At 41.5% G+C, this 19,807-nt stretch overlaps 1 protein-coding gene across 2 annotated transcripts in view; it reads right to left on the bottom strand.

Annotated features, from left to right (window-relative positions):
* The window catches only part of DNA2 (DNA replication helicase/nuclease 2), a 66,901-nt gene that overhangs the window by 13,967 nt on the left and 33,127 nt on the right, over positions 1 to 19,807 (bottom strand). For both annotated transcript variants that reach the window (XM_088476219.1, XM_088476227.1), the window contains exons 7-14: positions 16,476 to 16,593; positions 12,730 to 12,895; positions 10,900 to 11,094; positions 6,808 to 7,038; positions 6,599 to 6,715; positions 6,110 to 6,219; positions 3,451 to 3,560; positions 654 to 878 (exon numbers count right to left, since the gene is read on the bottom strand). In XM_088476219.1, coding sequence (XP_088332345.1) covers positions 654 to 878; positions 3,451 to 3,560; positions 6,110 to 6,219; positions 6,599 to 6,715; positions 6,808 to 7,038; positions 10,900 to 11,094; positions 12,730 to 12,895; positions 16,476 to 16,593 — 1,272 coding nt within the window. The remainder of the gene's footprint in view (positions 1 to 653; positions 879 to 3,450; positions 3,561 to 6,109; positions 6,220 to 6,598; positions 6,716 to 6,807; positions 7,039 to 10,899; positions 11,095 to 12,729; positions 12,896 to 16,475; positions 16,594 to 19,807) is intronic.

Here is a 19,807-nt window from a genome sequence, read left to right as displayed (position 1 = left end):
TTTACATGCTTTTGTACATTCCACCAACATAAGTTTAACAGTCTTAGTTGAAAAGAAATACTGTTCATTTAGATCAAAAATAATAAAAACAATAATGAAAATGAAGTTTTCAAATTACTAAGTGGTATCTCTCTCTCTATTTTCCAACACCATTATTACATTTTGGCCTCAACAGATGCAATATATCATGCAAGCTATTAATTATTGATCAATAAGAGTATATAATGCTAGGCATACACCTTGAGATTAAAATGTCTGTCAGATCGACAGACCAATTATCATTGCTGACAACATCCACTATCGTTGTCATACACTGTCAGATTATAGCAACGATACTGGATGCTTTCAGCCTGTCAGATAATTGAAATCGGATCACCAATTATTTAAATTGTGATGCTGAGATCATCCATAAACCATGCAGCGTTGGGGTTCCCTGAGGACTGGAGGGGATGTAGTTGGCATCCCAGCGGTCGGGTTAGCCCACTTATTGGTAGGTGTAGGCATTGTAACCCAGTCGGGATGCCTGCGTCGGGTTACTGAGCGCCGCCATCATGTACCCAACCCAAATGGAGTTAGAAATCATGGTGTCGGAGGACTGCATCTCCACTGTGATATGACTACCATCAGATAATGCCTTCACAAACCCAACACACCTGACTGTTGTAGAGTTCTTCTAAACCATTTAGTGACTTGATTAATCTGGTTTTGCAGATTTCTTCCTCTCCAAATTTCTGAATGTCTGGGTGAATCTTCTGATTTCGCCCCAAGCGCAAGAATCCTACTTGGAATTTTTTCAGCTTCAGCAGAATATTATCTACCGCTGAGTGTGTATAACTGGTTAGCAACACACTGAAACCACAAGCATAGAGAATTCTTACCTAAAATACAATGCAAGCTGTATTAGTGCCATAAAAAGTAACAATGCCACAATTTGTCATCTACAAAGCATGCATCAGTGAAGACACTACACTATTTCCTACTGAACTGAGAGACTTGTCACTAGAGGACACTGTTATTTGGAAGACTATAAATAATATTTGAATTCATTTTGGCCAAATAAGCATTAAGTCAGCTCCCACACATAAATTAGAAAGTACAGGTAAGCAGAGAATGAAAATGAATTCTGGGAAGAATGAATCTATGTTATGTGTTTTACTCCATCAGACTTTCATCCAGACTCCCAGCCTTTAAGTGTGCCCACAAACAATCTTTTCACCCATATCTACTACCCTTCCTCCTAACTATATTGCCTCCACCCCCTCAACCCATATTCCTCCTAAACTGTAAGATCTCACAAACCGAGCCATCTCTCCTACTGCCTCCTCCATGCAATGGCTTCATATTATGTAATTATGTTAATCTGTAATCTAATCTATAACTGCCTAATGTATTTCTGTTATGCTATCCTCTATGTGCAGAGCTATGAAACCCTTAAGTTACCATATACAGTCAGGTGCATAAATATTGGGACATTGACAGAATTTTCATATTTTGGCCTCTATTCACCACCACAATGGCTTTGAAATGAAATAAACAAGATGTGATTTAACTGCAGACTTTCAGATTTAATTTGAGGGCAATTACATCCAAATCAGGTGAACAGTGTAGGAATTACAACGGTTTCTATATGTGCCTCCCACTTTTTAAGGGGCTAAAAGTAATGGGACAAGCTAAACAATCCTAAATTTAACTTTCACTTTTTAATACTTTGTTGCAAATCCTTTGCAGGCAATTACAGCCTGAAGTCTGAAACACAGACATCACCAGACGCTGGGTTTCATCCCTGGTGATGCTCTGCCAGGCCTCTACCTCAAATGTCTTCAGTTCCTGCTTGTTCTTGGGGCATTTCCCTTCAGTTTGGTCTTCAAGTGAAATGCATGCTCAATCGGATTCAGGTCAGGGGATTGGCTTGTCCATTGCATAACATTCCACTTTTTAGCCTTAAAAAACTCTTTGGTTGCTTTTGCAGTATGCTTCGGGTCATTGTCCATCTGCACTATGAAGAGCCGTCCAATGAGTTCTGAAGCATTTGACTGAATATGGGCATATAATATTGCCCGAAACACTTCAGAATTCATTCTGCTGCTTTTGTCAGCAGTCACATCATCAATAAATACAAGGGAACCAGTTCCATTGGCAGCCATACATGCCCACGCCATGACACTACCACCACCATGCTTCACTGATGAGGTGGTATGTTTTGGATCATGAGCAGTTCCTTTCCTTCTCCATACTCTTCTCTTCCCATCACTCTGGTACAAGTTGATCTTTGTCTCATCTGTCCATAGGATGTTGTTCCAGAACTGTAATGGCTTTTTTAGATGTTGTTTGGCAAACTCTAATCTGGTCTTCCTGTTTTTGTGGCTCACCAATGGTTTACATCTTGTGGTGAACCCTCTATATTCACTTTTGTGAAGTCTTCTCTTGATTGTTGACTTTGACACATATACACCTACCTCCTGGAGAGTGGTCTTGATTTGCCCAACTGTTGTGAAGGGGTTTTTCTTCACCAGGGAAATAAATCTTCTGTCATCCACCACAGTTGTTTTCTGTGGTCTTTTGGTGTTGCTGAGCTCTCCGGTGAGTTCTTTCGTTTTAAGAATGTTCCAAACAGTTGATTTGGCCACACCTAATGTTTTTGCTATCTCTCTGATGGGTTCGTTTTCATTTTTCAGCCTAATGATGGCTTGCTTCACTGATAGTGACAGCTCTTTGGATCTCATATTGAGAGTCGACAGCAACTGATTCCAAATGCAAATGTCACACCTAGAATCAACTCCAGACCTTTTACATGCTTAATTGATAATGAAATAATGAGGGAATAGCCCACACCTGTCCATGAAATAGATTTTGAGTTGATAGTCCCATTACTTTTGGCCCCTTAAAAAGTGGGAGGCATATATAGAAACCGTTGTAATTCCTACACCGTTCACCTGATTTGGATGTAATTACCCTCAAATTAAATCTGAAAGTCTGCAGTTAAAGCACATCTTGTTTGTTTCATTTCAAAGCCATTGTGGTGGTGAATAGAGGCCAAAATATGAAAATTCTGTCAATGTCCCAATATTTATGCACCTGACTAAATAAAAAAATAATAATAATGTGTTACTAAAACTAAGGCTCCTTTGCCTTAGATGAGCTTAGAAGCATTTCTTGGTCTGCATAAAGAATGTTAATCACCAAGCAGTCATTTAAACAGTGTGAAAAATTTCCAAACGAATGCTCTAGAATCCACAATTCACAAATGGGAAGGAAAATGCAGAAATAAATGCGATTGTTTTTGATTTCCAATATCTAAGGACACAGCAAAGTGCACGCACTTCCTTTCCAATCCCGTGTGTTATCCACGAAGATCCTTCCAAGAATGCAAAGTTTAAATTTTCTTAACTAACAAAACAACTTTGAAAACCTTATGAAGTCTACGTGAAGTCACTATGTAAATATTCTTACCAGGGTGCAGATGGTAGTAGTCTTTCCTGTTCCTGGCATGCCAACGATAAGTGTATAGTCCTTAGAGAGGAGGACACGTTTCATGGCCTGCTTCTGGGGCTTGTTGAGCCCTAGAGTATGGAAAATATAAAACACAACGCACAGTACCATTTAAAAATGTCAAAACAGGGAGCACATTTTTTTGGTAGCCAATAGGGTGCACAAACTGTGCAATGGGGTTTAAGCTATCCCTACAACCACTCATCTGGCAGAAAAACACAGAATACTACATAGAAATAAAATAAAGGAACTACGCAACATTTTTGAATTTTAGTCAGTCCTAATGTTCAAATACAAGCAAATACACATCCCTAGGTGACAGTGAACACCCCTCCCCCATTAGGTTTCTGGAAAATGGTACAGTAAAAATCCCCCCTCTCCTTATCAACCATCTGAGGGACACAGGCTGAACGACATCCCAAAGCCAGTACATTAAGAAGGTATAGCTCCTAACAAATAATTCACTGCAAAACGGTTTTCTCTTAAATCCATTCCTGCTCAGGGGCCAATCCAATTGCCCGCTAAGGGTGCGAGTTGCTATTGCCACGGCACCTGAACTCACACCACTTGCGGCCTGCTCCGAGCTCAAACTCATACAACTTTGCTCGGAGCCCTATGGGCCTGCGAGCACTTTTGTGCGAGATCGGGCTGCCGTAAAGTGAGGCTGATGACTCGCATCCGCAAGATCATCACGGCTAATTGGATTGAGCCTTAAGCATTTTTACGACGCACAGGAAAAAACATTACTTCTTTGAATTGCTGTGTGACAGCAAACTGCAAGAGGGGTGAAACTTGCAGTACCGTTTTGGGAAACGCAGGCATGCCAGTGTGTTTGAACGCCGTTGCAGGGGCGTGCATAAATTAGCCATTGCGATGCCATGCGCAGCTTGGGCTTTCACTGCGTGCTATGAGGTTAGCAATTCCTGGGTAGGGTCAGAGCTTGTGCAAGTGTGCATGTGGCTCCAATTGCACTCCATGTTACCGATGGTTTTGCAGACTTGCAAAGTATTACAGATGTGTGTAAGGTAAAGTGGGCGTCCTTAGGCTACGATGGCATGGCGATTGCAATCATTAGCATATTTTCGCAGTGAGACTGCATGCGTAATCGCTGCTGCGATCGCAATAACGATCCTTACTGAATCAGGCCCACAGAACATACACAAGCCACATATTTTAATCAGCAAAGTCTGCTTGTGCGTCTTATTCGAATTATGAATAAGACGCATTTTCAGCGAAAAAGACGCCCAGCTAAAACGCACAGAAACCGCGCCCTGTGTAACATGACTCCTAAAGCAGAGAGGGATAGACGAGAAAGGTCTTATCTGTTCATCTAGATAACAGAATGAACAACCTTGGATTGTCTGGCATGAGTCAAAAGGAACCAAAAAAATAAATAAAGAAAATCCTCTCCTGGGCCTGCTACACACAGAGGGGAGATGTATATCAAACCTTCCAGTGAGAAAGTGGAAAAGTTTTATTTAGCAATCAATAAGCTTCTGTCATTTTGTAAACTGTGCTAGTTAAATATCCACTTTATCTCTCTAGAAGGTTTGATACATCTCCCCATTGTGAAGGGTTATTATTAGAATTTATTTTTATGGTGCCACAAGGGTTCCACAGCACCTTACAAATGAACAAAACAAGAAAACAGTGACTTACAGTACAAAACAACGCAGGAAAAGGAAATGGTTTCTAAACATTGCTGCATCCACGATCATAACAATCAAATCAGCAGCTAAGCAGAAGCAACCAAGGGTTAGATACGGTTGTAGGGAGTATATGATAATATAAGGGAAAGAAGAGGCACATGACGGAAGAGGGCCCCGCTTGTGAGGGCTTACATTCTAAAGGAGAGTGGCAGACAGACAGGGGTGACAGTGAGGAAGGAGGAGCGGGTAAGGAGGAGAGCTGGATGGCTTTGATGAAGAAGTGGGTTTTGAAAGCCTGTCTGAAGTTTAGTAGAGAGGTGGAGAGCCTGAGAGGAAGAGAGAGTTCCAGAGGTAGGGAGCAGCACAGGCAAAATCTTGGGCGGTGGGAGGAGGTAATCAGTTGTCAGGAAAGGCAGAATGAAGTTATGCAAGCTCCTGGGGTACATGAAAATTAGTGCCTAATGAGAGGTGATTAAGAGGACATCCAAGACGTCAGAGAACTTGCAGAAGAGGAGCTAAAGATACTGTTGAATTTAACAACCACCTCCTCCCTCACACACTATTCTGGGGGTATCATAAAACCCAGCTTGTAGTTCTACATGGAAGAAACTAGGAAAATACATGGGCCAGTTAGTGTCCTCCCTACATGGGTAGTACAAAAATTTCTGATGTAGGAGGGAGGCCAGCCTGACCAGTAAATTCTCCCTGCGGTCCTCTGCTGCCAAAGTTCTACTTGATCTGCGGCTGGGGCTGGAGATAGCGGTGGACTGATTGTCCCCAGAAGCGGAAGGGGTGACAAACGCTCCAGCGGATAACAGTGGCTGTCCCTCAAATGTGTAAAATTGTTAAACACAGATTGAATAAGAGCATTTTCAACTTCATATACTGTATGTCACAGCCTGTCACATGAATTAACCATGACAGTTTTTTTTCTTTTATAAAACCAAAGTATTACAGATCAGAGTACACACCTTTCAATATGTTAGCCACTGTGTCCTTTGCATCATGAGGCAAAACAGAGCTTAAATGCTCCACAAATTGAGGTCTTCCAAAGTCAATGATCAGGTCTCTGAGCTTCTTACTACCACAACAAGGAAGGGAAACAAAACACAGGTAAGAAAAACATAAAAATACTTTGTCTGGATAAATGGTAGAAGCAAGAAATGGATAATGTGGCTAAAACATTAAAGAGCTGTTGATAGATGATTGAAACAGAGACAAGGTGATATAAAAGTAGAAAATATATAGATCAGAAAACTGGTGAAAATAGAAGATTAATAGTAATGCAACTGCAAAAATTGATATATATGGTGGTATATGCATCCAACCTATAGTCAGAAGTCCAAGCTACAGTATATTTGTATAGAAACTTGCGTAAAGAAAAAGAACAGGAGTACATTACATGCCAATGTGCTAGAACGCCAACACTGTTATTGCAGGACGAATAACCTGACACAAACCTTGCAGGTGAATTCTCCATCAGTCTTGACAGGTTTCCTAGGTGGGAGTCCAGGCCACCCCCTCCTTCTTCATGATCAAGTCTAAATATCGTACCTTGAGGAATCTTGCCTAGACTTCTGAAAGAGGAAATACCAAGGATTTAGGGTCAATATATGGTTTTCCGTGTAGGTGCCGGCCTTCCGTACTATATAATGGGAATATGCAGTACCTGTCCAAACTACAGGTTACGCAGGTCTCATTCACTTCTCTGATGTAGCCAGTAGAGAGTGCAAGAAACTTCTTATCTTCTCCACTTACAACAACTCTGTCCCCTATTGACAGATTCGTAGCGGGAATGTTACCAGATTGGCGCTGAAAGCAATGAAGGTACTGACCATCAGATACAGTCTGCACAGCCCCTGTCCTAAGAAGCTTCCCAACACATTGCCCATCTTCTTCCCTGGAACAAAACAAAACCCATAACACAACTGAAACATGTTGAAGAAATTAATTACATCCTACATTAACAACTCAGAACACAAATTAAAAGATACATATTTTAACGTATTGATCAATTCTTTTCTTTGAAGGCAAAGAACAAAAAAAAACAAAGACAGACAAATGGGGTCAAGTTAAGATCACAAACAGCTCGGAGCAACAAGAACGATGATTTTGTACTCATCGGAAAACCCATTTCTCACCATGCATCTGAAGGAGACTGCTGCTCCGGATAGAGAGTGTTTGGCACATGGAGCTAGCACTAAACTGTAAACTGAACTAAACAATGGATCTACCAATTCCAGTAGGAAACAAAATAGTTCCTGTGTTTTAACAGAAGACCTTTCTGATCGTGTGTATATATAAAACATCATTGTTTTTACTCCTAATTGCTGCCGTGTTTTCAGGTCTTGGTTGCAGGCTAATGTTGCAGCTCTGCACAATTAACACACCTTCCCCCCCAAAAAAGGAAAAACCCTCTCAGCTCCATTGCGGCCCAGTTTATTCAACTAACAAAGCCATAATTGAGAAACACAGACACTATGAACAAACAAATGACAAGGGTGACAGCATGTAAACAATACCGGCAACGCAGTGTCACCCAAATGTACAACGAGAAATGGGTTTTCCGGACAAAATCCTCTTTTTTTTTTCTAGCGTCCAATCTGGAGAGCCACTCCGGGACTTCCCAAAGCAAGACTTGCAAAGCCACGTGCAACCCTTTATGCCCAACACTGGCATCCAATGAAACAAAGTTGTAAAAACTACTTTATCATGTGCACAAAAGAACAGGTTGCTGCTCTGCACAGGAGCTTGCCAGAGCCACCAAGCCTTGCCACCCATGTCTTGTGGTTAGCCATCTTGCCCATAATTGCTTAGAAGTTAGCCAGCCCCATTTGAGATCTATGAATGGCTAAAGACTGCTCAATGTAGATCTTCAAGGCTCTTACAACATTCAGATGTAGAGAATTGCTGGAATCAGATGGACTTTCCTACTGAAACGCTAGCCAGACAATTTACTGAAAGGCGGAGACAATGTTGGACTGAAAGGATGGACGGGTGAATCAGGATGGAAAATTAACAAAAGGAGATTTACAGGACAGGGAAGCCAGTTCAGAGACAAGCTGGGCCAGAGCTATGGCCAGTTAGGAACAAAACTTTCTAGAGAAGGAATCACAACTCTGTTTCTAGCAGCTGATAAAGGGCCCATTGGAGGGCATCAAAGACCAAATTCAAGTCCCAAGAATGGACTGGCGGAACATAAAGGTGGCTGGATATGAAGCACCCCCAGCACAAAAGTCTGAATCTCTGAAATATATGCCAGCTTACTTTCAAAAAAGAAAGCAGGGGTCTCCCCTTTGATGGATGAAAGTAAAAGCCCTTAATTTAAGCCAATCTGCAGGAATGAAAGGAGGCAGAATCTAAACTTGGAAATGGGTACTCCCCTGTGTGCACACCAAACATACCCCCTTCGGCTTACGGGCCCAAAGCATGAAGGGAGGGCTGAACTGCACACCCTAATTCTGAATATCATAAGAGGTGCTACCATGTTGAGACTTGTAGTGCAATGTAGCAAAAAAATAAATAAAAAATGCACACTCTAATGGTGCGTACAGACGGGACGATCGAAAACGATAGCAATATCGTTGTTCGATCTCCGGGGTGTGCTGGACGATTGATATCGATCATCCAGCACACCACCACCGACTATAGCGATCGACGGTCCCTATAGTAACCTGGTCGATATTGACTAAGTTGGCCTACATGCACGATGGTCGATATCAACCATACGTGCCCGCACATCGCAGGTCATTGGCCACCGAAAAATGCACGATATGAACGAGAACGATATGATCAATATCGTTATCGTTCAGATCATCCATTTCAATCGTAACGTGTGTATGCACCTTAAGAATGATGATAATCAAAACATTTATTATAAATTCTAACAATTTACATGTAGTTTTAATAAAGTTCTTAGTACGTTTGGCCAAAAATGTTTGCCCACATACCAGGTCAAGGTGAACCTCATCAGATGGGTCCATAACAAAGAGTGCAGGGGACTCAAACACCAGACCTCCAGTATCAGACACACACTTAACATGTCAGCTATTTGAAACTATGCAGCAATTGTACTAGTTCTAGATAATTGTAAGCTATTTGTAATGCTTTACATCAGAGCAACCCTGCAGGAACCTGTGTCTGCAATTCTCTGCAGCCAGGTAGATCTATGTACTGTGCTGCTACAAGATGCTAGGAGCATCTGGAATCACCACGGAGTGATCGAAAACAGGTTCTGTTCCACAACTCCCTTGGAGATAGCAAATGCCATACAACAGCTTCCTATTCTTAACTTGTACTTTTCACAAGACGCTTCTATACTGTAGGTGTGACATATTTCAATTAGATAGACAGTGTCTCCCAGATATAAATTACAATAAAATTAACTTAGTCTACTATAGCAGTAAGAAATGAAGGGAAACATCAACCCATTTTTCACCAACTCGAATGTTTCATAAATCTATGCAATATGAATTATAGAGCAAAGGAGACAAAAATAATAAGTGACTGACAAAAACAGAAAAAACATGGAGGTTTTAGAATCTTGGGTCAAATATGTGAGTGAGATTTCATCAGTTTATCATATTTGACACTGAAGTGCCAAAAGTCACGGGATAGCAGTTTGTAAAGGTAATTGTAGGTGGCATCACAGAATTGTGACGTCTTGGAAATATCCAGACCTGCATCAGTAGTAATATGACATCTCGTGAGTCAGTTTGAACACAGACTAGGCTGCTCACGGCAAGCCGACGTGAATTATCGGAGTTAAAATGTGCCCGTTGGATGGTACATTCCATTTCTGAAGTTGTGCGGATATTCAACATCCCTCGATCTACGGGTTCACGTGTTTACCAGGAATACCTCATGGAAGGCGTTATCACCCACCATGGACAGCTAAGTTGCTGACTGTGGGTGCTTCATAACCAGCAGCGTCTGGTAAGAATTGTCTGTGGTATCAGACAAGTGACACTGGCTCAAATTACTTCCACATTCAATGCAGGAGGTACCAGATGCATATTCAGCAGGTCAGTGCAGCATTCTTTAGCTACCATGGGATTTGGGAGCAGAAGACCCACTAGAGTGCCCCTGTTAACACTAAGACACCAGATAGTGTCTCACTTGGACTAGTGACGTCGCTAATTTGACCCCGGAGGACTGGCAACATGTGGCGTGGTCCAATGAGTCACGGTTCCAGTCGTTTTGGGCTGATGGTAGGGTTGGGGTGTGGCACAGACCCCATGAGGCATGGACCCCAGTTGTCAGCAAGGCAGCATGCAGGGTGGTGGTTCCATAATGGTGTGGGGTAGGTTCACGTGGCATGGATTGGGTCCACTGGTACGCTTGACCAAGTCATTGACCTGTAACTGTTACATTACATTGCATTCATGTACCCCCACAATGTCTAGCAGGATAATACACCGTGTCAACCGTCCCAAAGTTGTCCAGAATTGGTTAGAGTTCTGACTAATTAAGTGACCACCACGTTTGCCCGACATGAACCCAATTGAGCATATATGGGATGTGGTGGAGAGGTCCATTCGCACCCAAGAACCTGCACCTACAAATATCAGGGAGCTGTGGGAAGCCATCCAGATGGCATGGGTCATCATTTCTCCAGAGGTCTTCTGTCCACTGATGCCACGTTGAGTTGCTGCACTTTGCCAGGCTAGAGGGGGTCTTATACAATACTATTTATTTAGTTGAGAACTAATGACCTGGAAACAAATCTTATACAAATGGGATGTTTCATTGAACCCTTTACCTTTCATCCGCAGACAGCATCCAGATATTTTTACGTCCCATTTTTGATTCCTTTGACTGTGCTTCTAAAGAGCACATGAGGTACCAGAGACTGAAGTACTGCAGATGGGAGGCTTTCAGATGCACAGTCTCTCTTTCAATAACCGGGAACATTTCATTAGGAATGTAGAAACTCCCACTTTGCTGTTCAACTGACCTGTTAAAGGTTACAGAACAAGTATATGCTGTATTGGCTTATGTCGTTTTATTATCTTACAGTATGCTGCTACCAAAAGGGAGGTGAGAATGTTCTTCTCTAACACTGCAAACAAAGTAACAGACCTCTTGGTAAACTTGATTTGCAGAAATGCACTGTGATGCCAGACTAACTTAAATAGCTGCATTTTCATATTTTTAACCTGTATGAGAGGCCATTAAGACATAGTCCTACATGTGTGAGGGGAGATTAAGCTGTCTATTATGGAGAACGTATGTAATACTTTAGAAATGGTGTAAAGTCATGGTAACACTGAGCACTGATTTAAGGGGTCATGTAAATTGCATTCAAAATAACAAAATTTGCATTTTAAAGGATCCAAGTATAAGTGGTCTGCAAAAATGCATTACTCTTCCTCGGTGAACCACTGGGAATGTGCCTTGTCACGATTTTGCCAATATTTTTAATATATATTCATAAATCTAAATAATTAAGAAAAAAGTAAGGGGCATATTCAAGTGGTAACGACATTTTTACTGCAAAACTTAGAGTGACTATAGTAACCAATTTCCGATTACAGCGGCTGTGTGCACTCCAGATTCCCACACTATCCAACTGAATAAAATTGGGAGGAATCATTTTTAGTTTAAAAATCCGCGGGCAATTTCTGTTTAAAATGGGAAAATCAACCTGTAACTTAAAATAAAATATAAAATAACAGTATAGATATATATTACTGTCAAAAATATATTTTGCACTTTTAAAATGTTAAAAATAGCTGATTTGTGCATTTTTTAATAGAAGTGAAAAAGTTATAGAAAGCAATTATTTTTCATTCAAATAAATGCTGTATTTAATTTTGGGGTGCATACAAATGCCAACAAGTAGATTTTTGGAGTAATCTGAAGCCACTTTTAAAAGGTCTTAAAAAATAACAAACCCACATGTAACTCCCATCGGCAATGTTAAAAATTCCTGTCTCATCTCTTTTAACCCATTATTCAGAACTTTGCAGAATACCCCAATAATGACATGTAATTATTGGCCCAATTAAGCTAATTGAAAATTTCGAATTGACTTATTGATCATTACAGGGGGGGGGGGGGGGGGGTTGAGCTTGTTCCAGGTGTTCGGAACCAAATCCCAATATTTTTAACATAAAATAACGATTTTCCCTGCTTTCTAGCTAAAATTTTCATGGCCAATTAAAAGAAATCCGTGGCAGGCCGTAATTTCTCGCACCGCAGGAAAATATGTGTAACGTGCCAAATTGAATATGCCCCTAGATCAGGGGTGGGCAATAGGCGACCCTCCCCCTCCAGCTGTTCCTGAATTACGCATCCCAGCATGCCTTGCAACAGTTTTAATATGGCCAAATAGCAAAACAGTGGCAGGGCTTCCTGGGATGTGTCGTTCAACAACAGCTGGGGGGCTGCTAATTGCCCACCTCTACCCTAGATGAAGTTACAGTACATTGGAAATTCATATTGTTGCCTTCTAATTACTGCTCTACAGGTATGAGACGTGTTTATCAGAAGGAGCAAATAAAACAGCATATCCCAAAACTGATCTGTCTCAGCAATGAGTGCACACTGAAAACAGTATAACGCCTGCTGTAGACTGGGCACAGATTACCTGCTGTAGAGAGCACAGTTCCTCATCTGTGAACAATATTTGCAAGCTTGCTTGTCTGAAATTATGACTGGTAGAGAGGAGAGTTTAATATCTTTACTTCCGTTATCAGGCTTATACACTACATTTGTCGAATAAAAAGACAACTCGTTCCTTAATTTCAATAATTCTGAGGAGAAAAAAAACAAAACAATAATCCATAGGTTTATATGAAGATCCAGACCTCATTATTTCTAAGAAAAGAAATATACCCGCGCTCAGGTTTTTTTTTTTTTTTATTTAATATTTTTATTGTAGTATTGTTAAGAACAAAATAAAAACACACAGAATAACAAAAAAAAAAGAATTAACAGAATTTTGGTACTTACTGATAAATCCCTTTCTCCGATACCATAAGGGACATTGGAGTTACACTGGGGTATAGACGGGTGATAAGTGGAGTCTGGCACTTTAAATATCCTTAAGAATTGAAGTTGGGTCCTCCCCTCTATACCCCACTGGCGTCAGTTAAGATTAACCGAGCGGAGACGGACAGCAGAGGAATGGAGAGAAAAGGAGAACCAATGAAGAAAAGTCCAAGGACCAAAAACAGAGAACAACAATAGACAATGCCGAAACCAACATGCAGCTACAAACACACCAGAAACAATACAGGAAGGAACAGTGCAGGGAGGGCATCTAGTGACCTCTATGGAGTCGAAGAAAGGGTAAGTATCAAAATCCTGTTTTCATCTTCATCAACTAGGGAACACTGGAGTTACAATGGGGACGTCCCAAAGCTTTCCTCCCAGACTCCTTTTCTCTTTTTTTGATTAAGTTATAACTTTTGGTCTACAGCAGCAACCCCTATCCTATGAAGAAGTCAAATACATGATAAATTATAATTATTCAGGGGCATTTCTCTATTAACATTTTCTGTGCAATAGATTTTTACTTTTCTTATTAATATGATTTATGTATGTCACAGCCGTGGTGTTGTCCGACCGCACTCAGATCGCAGTCCCTGCAAAAGACCCGATGCCGTGAGGAGTGCATTGAACACCGCCCGGAGCTCAAGCAAGCTGAATGGTGGAAGAGTCTCCGGGTGAGACCAGCGACCCTGAAGTTGACTCTCCAACACCACTGCCCCTCAGCCTCGTAAGCTGGCATTCGTGATCAGTAAAATCCAGATCCCGAACTGGTACCCCACAGTGAGATGGCCGGCCTGAAGCCACCAGAGCAGGAAGAGGCGGGTCCGAGGGGACAGCCGAACTTGCTTGTGCATCTGAAGGTGGTACCCTGACCACTGGGACCAACTGAAAGGGCCTAAAATGGAAACTTTCTAATTCAATGGCTTTGAAGAAAGCCACCATCTTGCCTAGCAAGTGAATGCAAAGGTGGACTGATAGCTTTTTCTTATTGAGTACCAACCTGATCAACTCTTGGATCGCCTGGGCCTTGTCAAGAGGGAGAAACACTCGCTGCAAGGAGGTGTCTAGCATCATGCACAGGAACTGGACTTCATGAAATTTACAATCCACCCATGATTGAGGAGTACCTGATGTGTCAAGGTGACCTGACTCTGTAGTGGCTCCGCAGATAGAGCCTTGATGAGAAGGTTGTCCAGGTATGGCACAATGGTCACCCACAGAGACTGCAGATGGGCAACCATCACGGTCATCACCTTGTAAACACCCGAGGGGGCGATGACTGGCCGAAGAGCCGAGCCTGAAATTGGAAATGAGCGTCCAGAGTGGCAAAACAAAGGAACGCCTGACGTGCTTTCCAAATTGGGTTGTGGAGGTAAGCATCCCTGATGTTCAAGGACACCAGAAATTCCTTGGCCTCCAGACCTGCCATCACAAAGTGTAGGGAAACATCATATGAACATTTAAGGATTTCATTCAAAATAGGCCAGACTGAGCCGTCCGGCTTCGGAACTACAAACAGATTGGAAAAAAACAGAGTGCACTGATGCACCGAGGCAGGGACCAAGACCTCGGAGGCAAGAAGCATGTCTATGGCTCGCTGTAACACCCTTTGCTTCTGCATGGAGGCCGGCAGTAAAAAAGCGAACTGGGGGAGGAGAAAGTAGCTTTCTTTGGGAATCCAAACATCTGAACAGGTCTGACGAGCTCACACCATTGGGCCTCCAGGTGGGACGGGAGACCATCATGCTGCTGGTTTGTGTGTGATCTTAGGACCCAGATGATAGGCAGGACTGGACTGACATCCTCTGGTCTTTCCTCCTCTACCCGTAGACAAGGTACCTCTAGATTTGGGACGAAATCAGGAAGGGGCTCAAAGGAACGAGAAGACTGTCCTGAATAGGGCTAAAGAGGAGCCACCAAGGATGAAGGCAAGAAGGTACTATTACCCTGAGTGGCTAGGGCAATAATTTTGCCCAGTTCAGGACCAAACAAGACATCACATGAAAAGGAGAGGGCCGCCAGGCCTCCTAAGTCAAAAAGGCACGGCGTGTGGCCACCGCTAATGCTGAAATCCAAGAACATACCTGGCCAGTATCCATGGCTACATCTCTAAGGTATAAAGCAGACTCTCTGTGTTCGGCTAGGGGGATCAGGTGGGGGCAGAACATTAGACTGAAGGCCTTCAACCAATCGTTCCACCCATTTCTCTACCGCCTTGTTCACCCAAGAACTGACTAAATCCGGCTGGAGTGAAATCCCAGCTGCCAAATAAATGGATTTGAGGGTCATCTCTAATTTTCGATCTGACCCATCTCTCAAGGAAGTAGCCCCAGGGACTAGAATATCCTTTTTGAAAGACGAGACACAGGGATCCACCAGGGGTGAAGTCTCCCACGAAGACCTGTCTATTGTTGGAAAAGGGTAAAGAGCCAGAAAATGTCTGGACATCTGGAATTTTTTACGCGGATGTTTCCAGGTTGCTGACAACTGCTCCTCCAATGGAGAGGAAGAGGGAAAGAAAACGGAAAGCTTTCCTGAACAGTGAGGTACTTAAGATCTCAGCCGTATCAAGTACTTGCCAGACAGCCCTGATAAGGGACTGAACCCCCTGGGGTGTCCCCTGCCTTCGTCTCTGGGGGCGAGGTCTCCTCCGGATACGAATCCTCCATAACCTCCCCTTCCTCCCAAAATGACAAATCTGCATCTGATTCATTCCCTGACTAGACGGTTGAAGGGAGAGGTCTCTTATGGAATGAACATCTATCGGAGCTGTCCAAACTCCTAAAAAGGACTCCATAATTCATAAGGATGAACTAGGGAGATCAGGGGAGACTCACAGCAAACACTCCACACAGTACAATGCACCAGTAAACTCAGAGGACACAGTTAACCGATTAGTCAGTCAGAGAAACAGACAGAACAGGCACAGAAGCAGCTATAGAGAGTGAGGAGTGACACAGAATTTAGCAGTAGCTACAGCCCCGGCCATCCTGCACCTTCACAACCCAACAGTGCAACTCACTGACCCCCAGTAGAGGCTGATGAGCGCTGTCATATATGTCTAACACACTATGAAATTGCAGTTAAATGGACCCACCTCTCAGGTATGCATGTTCTGTATAAATCTATGGCATTAATATTGCCATGTACAATATATGGAGAGAGAGAGAGAGAGAGCGAGCGCATTACGTTATCACATGTGGTATGTTTGCCAGGAGTAATGCCAAATCATGGGTATGCATGGTATTTCTGCTATACAAAGACAGGTTTTTGGTTAAAATAATAAAAACAAGTCATAAGGTCAATGATTGAAATAAATTACACTGGCATACAACACACCTCTTTTGTCTAGACGGTTTGCAGGCACCGTGTACATATTTCCAGTCTTCAAGTATAATAGCAAACCAGCCTCAGGATCTTCTCTCCTTTCCTGGCTTAACAATGTGTACAAAATAACCTATGACAAAAACCTGGATTAGTTTCAGCAACAACGGAGTACACCTGGAAAGCAATGCACATTTCAGTGAATATAAAAAGATTCAACTGCATCTGGGGTGAAATATAGAAATTAAGCCAAAATATTCAGTATCTCTAAATAGTAGAAAACGGGTGTAAATTAAGGTCATGCAAATACAGACTGTTAGCCAATATAGTCTCTTTCAACATCGTAGAAGCCTATGTCCATCTGGGTGACCATCCTGTCCAACTGGATTAAAACTAAGTTGACAATATGGAAAGATGGATTGGAAAAAAAAAACATAAAAATGTTGAAATCAGCAGCAGATGAAAAACACAATTTCTATGTGCAGTGTCAGATTTGGTCATTTTGCCAAACTATTGAGCTGCCAAATATGTGGCAAGATTACCCATAATGTATGTGCCAAAATTTGCCACAACAGTCCTTCAAGGATTATGGTAAACATTCAGATGCAGCGCTGTATGGATAGCTGTAATGACAAAATATATCTGATAAGGAAAAAGGATTCTACTTCGTAAATCCCCTCAATTTACTAGCCCCAAAATGCTAACTCTTTAAAGAACAAAAAAATATAAAAATTATACATTAGAATCTTAGGGCCGTATTTAATTACAGGTGAAGAGCCGAAATCGGCGAAAAAGTTTTGCCTATTGCCGCTTTTTGCCTGGTCGGAACTTAACTCCAAATTCAGTTCCAGACGGAAATCGCCTAGACGGAAACTCAATGCAACGTAATAGGCGAAAATGATTCGCCTATGAATAGCAGGTGAAAAGAAATGCAAAATCTTTTTTTGGGGGGTGCAAACGTGGGGAAACAACGCAGAACCCTTGGCACACTCCCCCAAAGGACAAATGTAGCAAAAAATTATTTTATAAAAAAAAAAAACTAAGAATATTCCCAAAAAGTACTTTCATTTTTGGGGTGAAAGTAAAAAGTGGGGGGACAAGCATAAAAACTAGCGAAATAGACTTCTTGGGGGTTTGCAAGGATGGGTCAGGTGTTTTTGGGATTGCAGGTGCATGTAGCACGTGCGTTTTTGAAATTTTTCAAAAGTTAACTTTAGAAACATTAAAATATGCTTGCACCCATTTTCAAGTACCCCAAATTTGACTGGACTACTTATTTTCACCAAAAAATACTGCTTTGTGCCATTCTTCACCACTTTTGCAAATACACTAAGAAGAAACAATTTAAACTACTTAAGTACCCCAAACACTTATTAGGGCTCTTACTACACATCTAGATTGATTCCCTATTTTAGTGCATCTTTTTGGGGGGTACAGACTGATTTCCCCACTTCTGACAGTACTTTCCGACTGTTCCGCATTCGTCACTTTCGCGTGTTTAGGAATTGAATAGGGCGAAAAGCAGGAACAAGCACGAAAAGTTTTCGCCTCTGAAACAGGCGAAGGAGGAGGAAGGTCGGGCAGGCGAAACCTTTCCGACTTTTTGCTTATTTGAATACGGGCCATAGTGTGTACCATTTTAGCACTGCAAATTTCTTAATAAAACTGAATAGCAAATACACCTTTCGAGGTAACATGCATGTCCCAATAATTTAAATCCACATACTAGGGTCATAAAAGGTTTAAAAGACAAATTTTAATACAGGTGACTGGCAAATGGTAAAAACAAAGCACATAAAAGTTAAAAAAAATATATCAAAGCTTATCTGATTACAGCATTTCCAAAGCGTTTCGTCTTAACCTCTAAGACTTCATCAAGGGTATAGACACTGTGGTAAGAGGCTGAATACCTATTAAAGTCGGAGGCCACACAAGTTAAACCACTATGACCTCACTTCCTGTGAGAAAATCAATATAACAAGCTATTTGGACCCAATATAATGATCTGGACTACATATCACATATAGGCAGCAATCCTGTAATAGTAGTCGAAAAAAAAACAGACTAAGAAAAAAAATAGGTAGAAATCTTTACCGACGATGGTGGAACACATTTGGTACCACCACCGTCTCTTCCGTTGGTGGACCGCAGGTTGAACACACCACAATGATGGGAAATAACATCACTTCTGCCCCGGCCGAGTTCCTGTTTGTGTCAGCCAGCAGGCGTTTAAATAACTACTGAAAATGCGCAGCATCCATCTTTACCGGTAGAACGCACAACGGCCATCTTTGGAGAGTCTTCCTCGTATAATACCTCCATTTTGTTGGAGATGTTGTACTCAATGGTGCGCCATTTTGGAAACCCAATAAAAATAAAAGAATGCAGAAAGTCCATATATCTAAAACAAAGGTTGCATTTAGAATCAATCATAACATATCTGATGGTATATATTAAGACTTAACCAATCGGTATACAAAAGAATTCTAAGATACAATCTTTTTTTTAAGAATAGGAGATAAAAAAGGGGGTAAAATGGACGCAAACAAAAATGTCAGAAGACTGGAGAAGATATAAAGGATGAATCAATATATAGATGACAAACAATATAAAAATTCTGGACCACAGTGTAAAAATTAGTGTTCCTTAATAGAATAAAAAGAACCAAGAGACGTTTAAAAAAAAGGTACCACAAGAAAAAAATTCAAAGAAAAGGTGCAATTTCAAAGTATTCGTTAAACCCAAGTGGGGAAGGTGTTTGGAGATCAAAAATCAAAACATTTTTCTCTTTTTGAGAGTCTCTTCAATAGGTCCCCCCTCTCTCACCGGGCTTTAGGAGTTTGATTGCTTTGAATGCCAGGTGCTCTGGATTAGAGCAATGCTTTTCAAGGAAATGTTTTGACACTCTCTGGCTTTTGACTTTGTTCTTGATATTACGAACGTGCTCTTGTATACGTAATTTAAGGTTCCTTTTAGTTTTGCCTACATACTTGAAACTACATGTACACTCCCAGTACATAGATCGCCAATTGCAAATCACGAAATCCTTTTGAATTATCTTGATTAAAGTATATTCTTTTGAATTATCATGATTAAAGAATGTTTTCCTATTGGGGATGTATATACTTGCAAACATTGCAGTTTCCACACTTAGAACACCCTTTACATTTATTAATAAAAAAAAATAAAACTTCTGAATTAAACTAAGGAGGCTCAGTGCCAAGATGTCTTTTAGGTTTTTGGTCTTCCTGAAGACAATCTTAAGTCCGGGGGGGTGGGGAAGAGAAAAAAAAAAAAAGAGAAAAAGAGAGAAAAAGAAGAGAAAAAAAGAGAGAAAAAGAGAGAAA

The sequence above is a fragment of the Taudactylus pleione genome, unplaced genomic scaffold (assembly GCF_031769625.1).
Source record: "Taudactylus pleione unplaced genomic scaffold, aTauple2 ptg000016l, whole genome shotgun sequence".
NCBI classification, from domain to species: domain Eukaryota; kingdom Metazoa; phylum Chordata; class Amphibia; order Anura; family Myobatrachidae; genus Taudactylus; species Taudactylus pleione.
The sequence above is the reverse complement of the archived record's forward strand: the minus strand, read 5'-3'. Positions and strand labels throughout refer to the sequence as shown.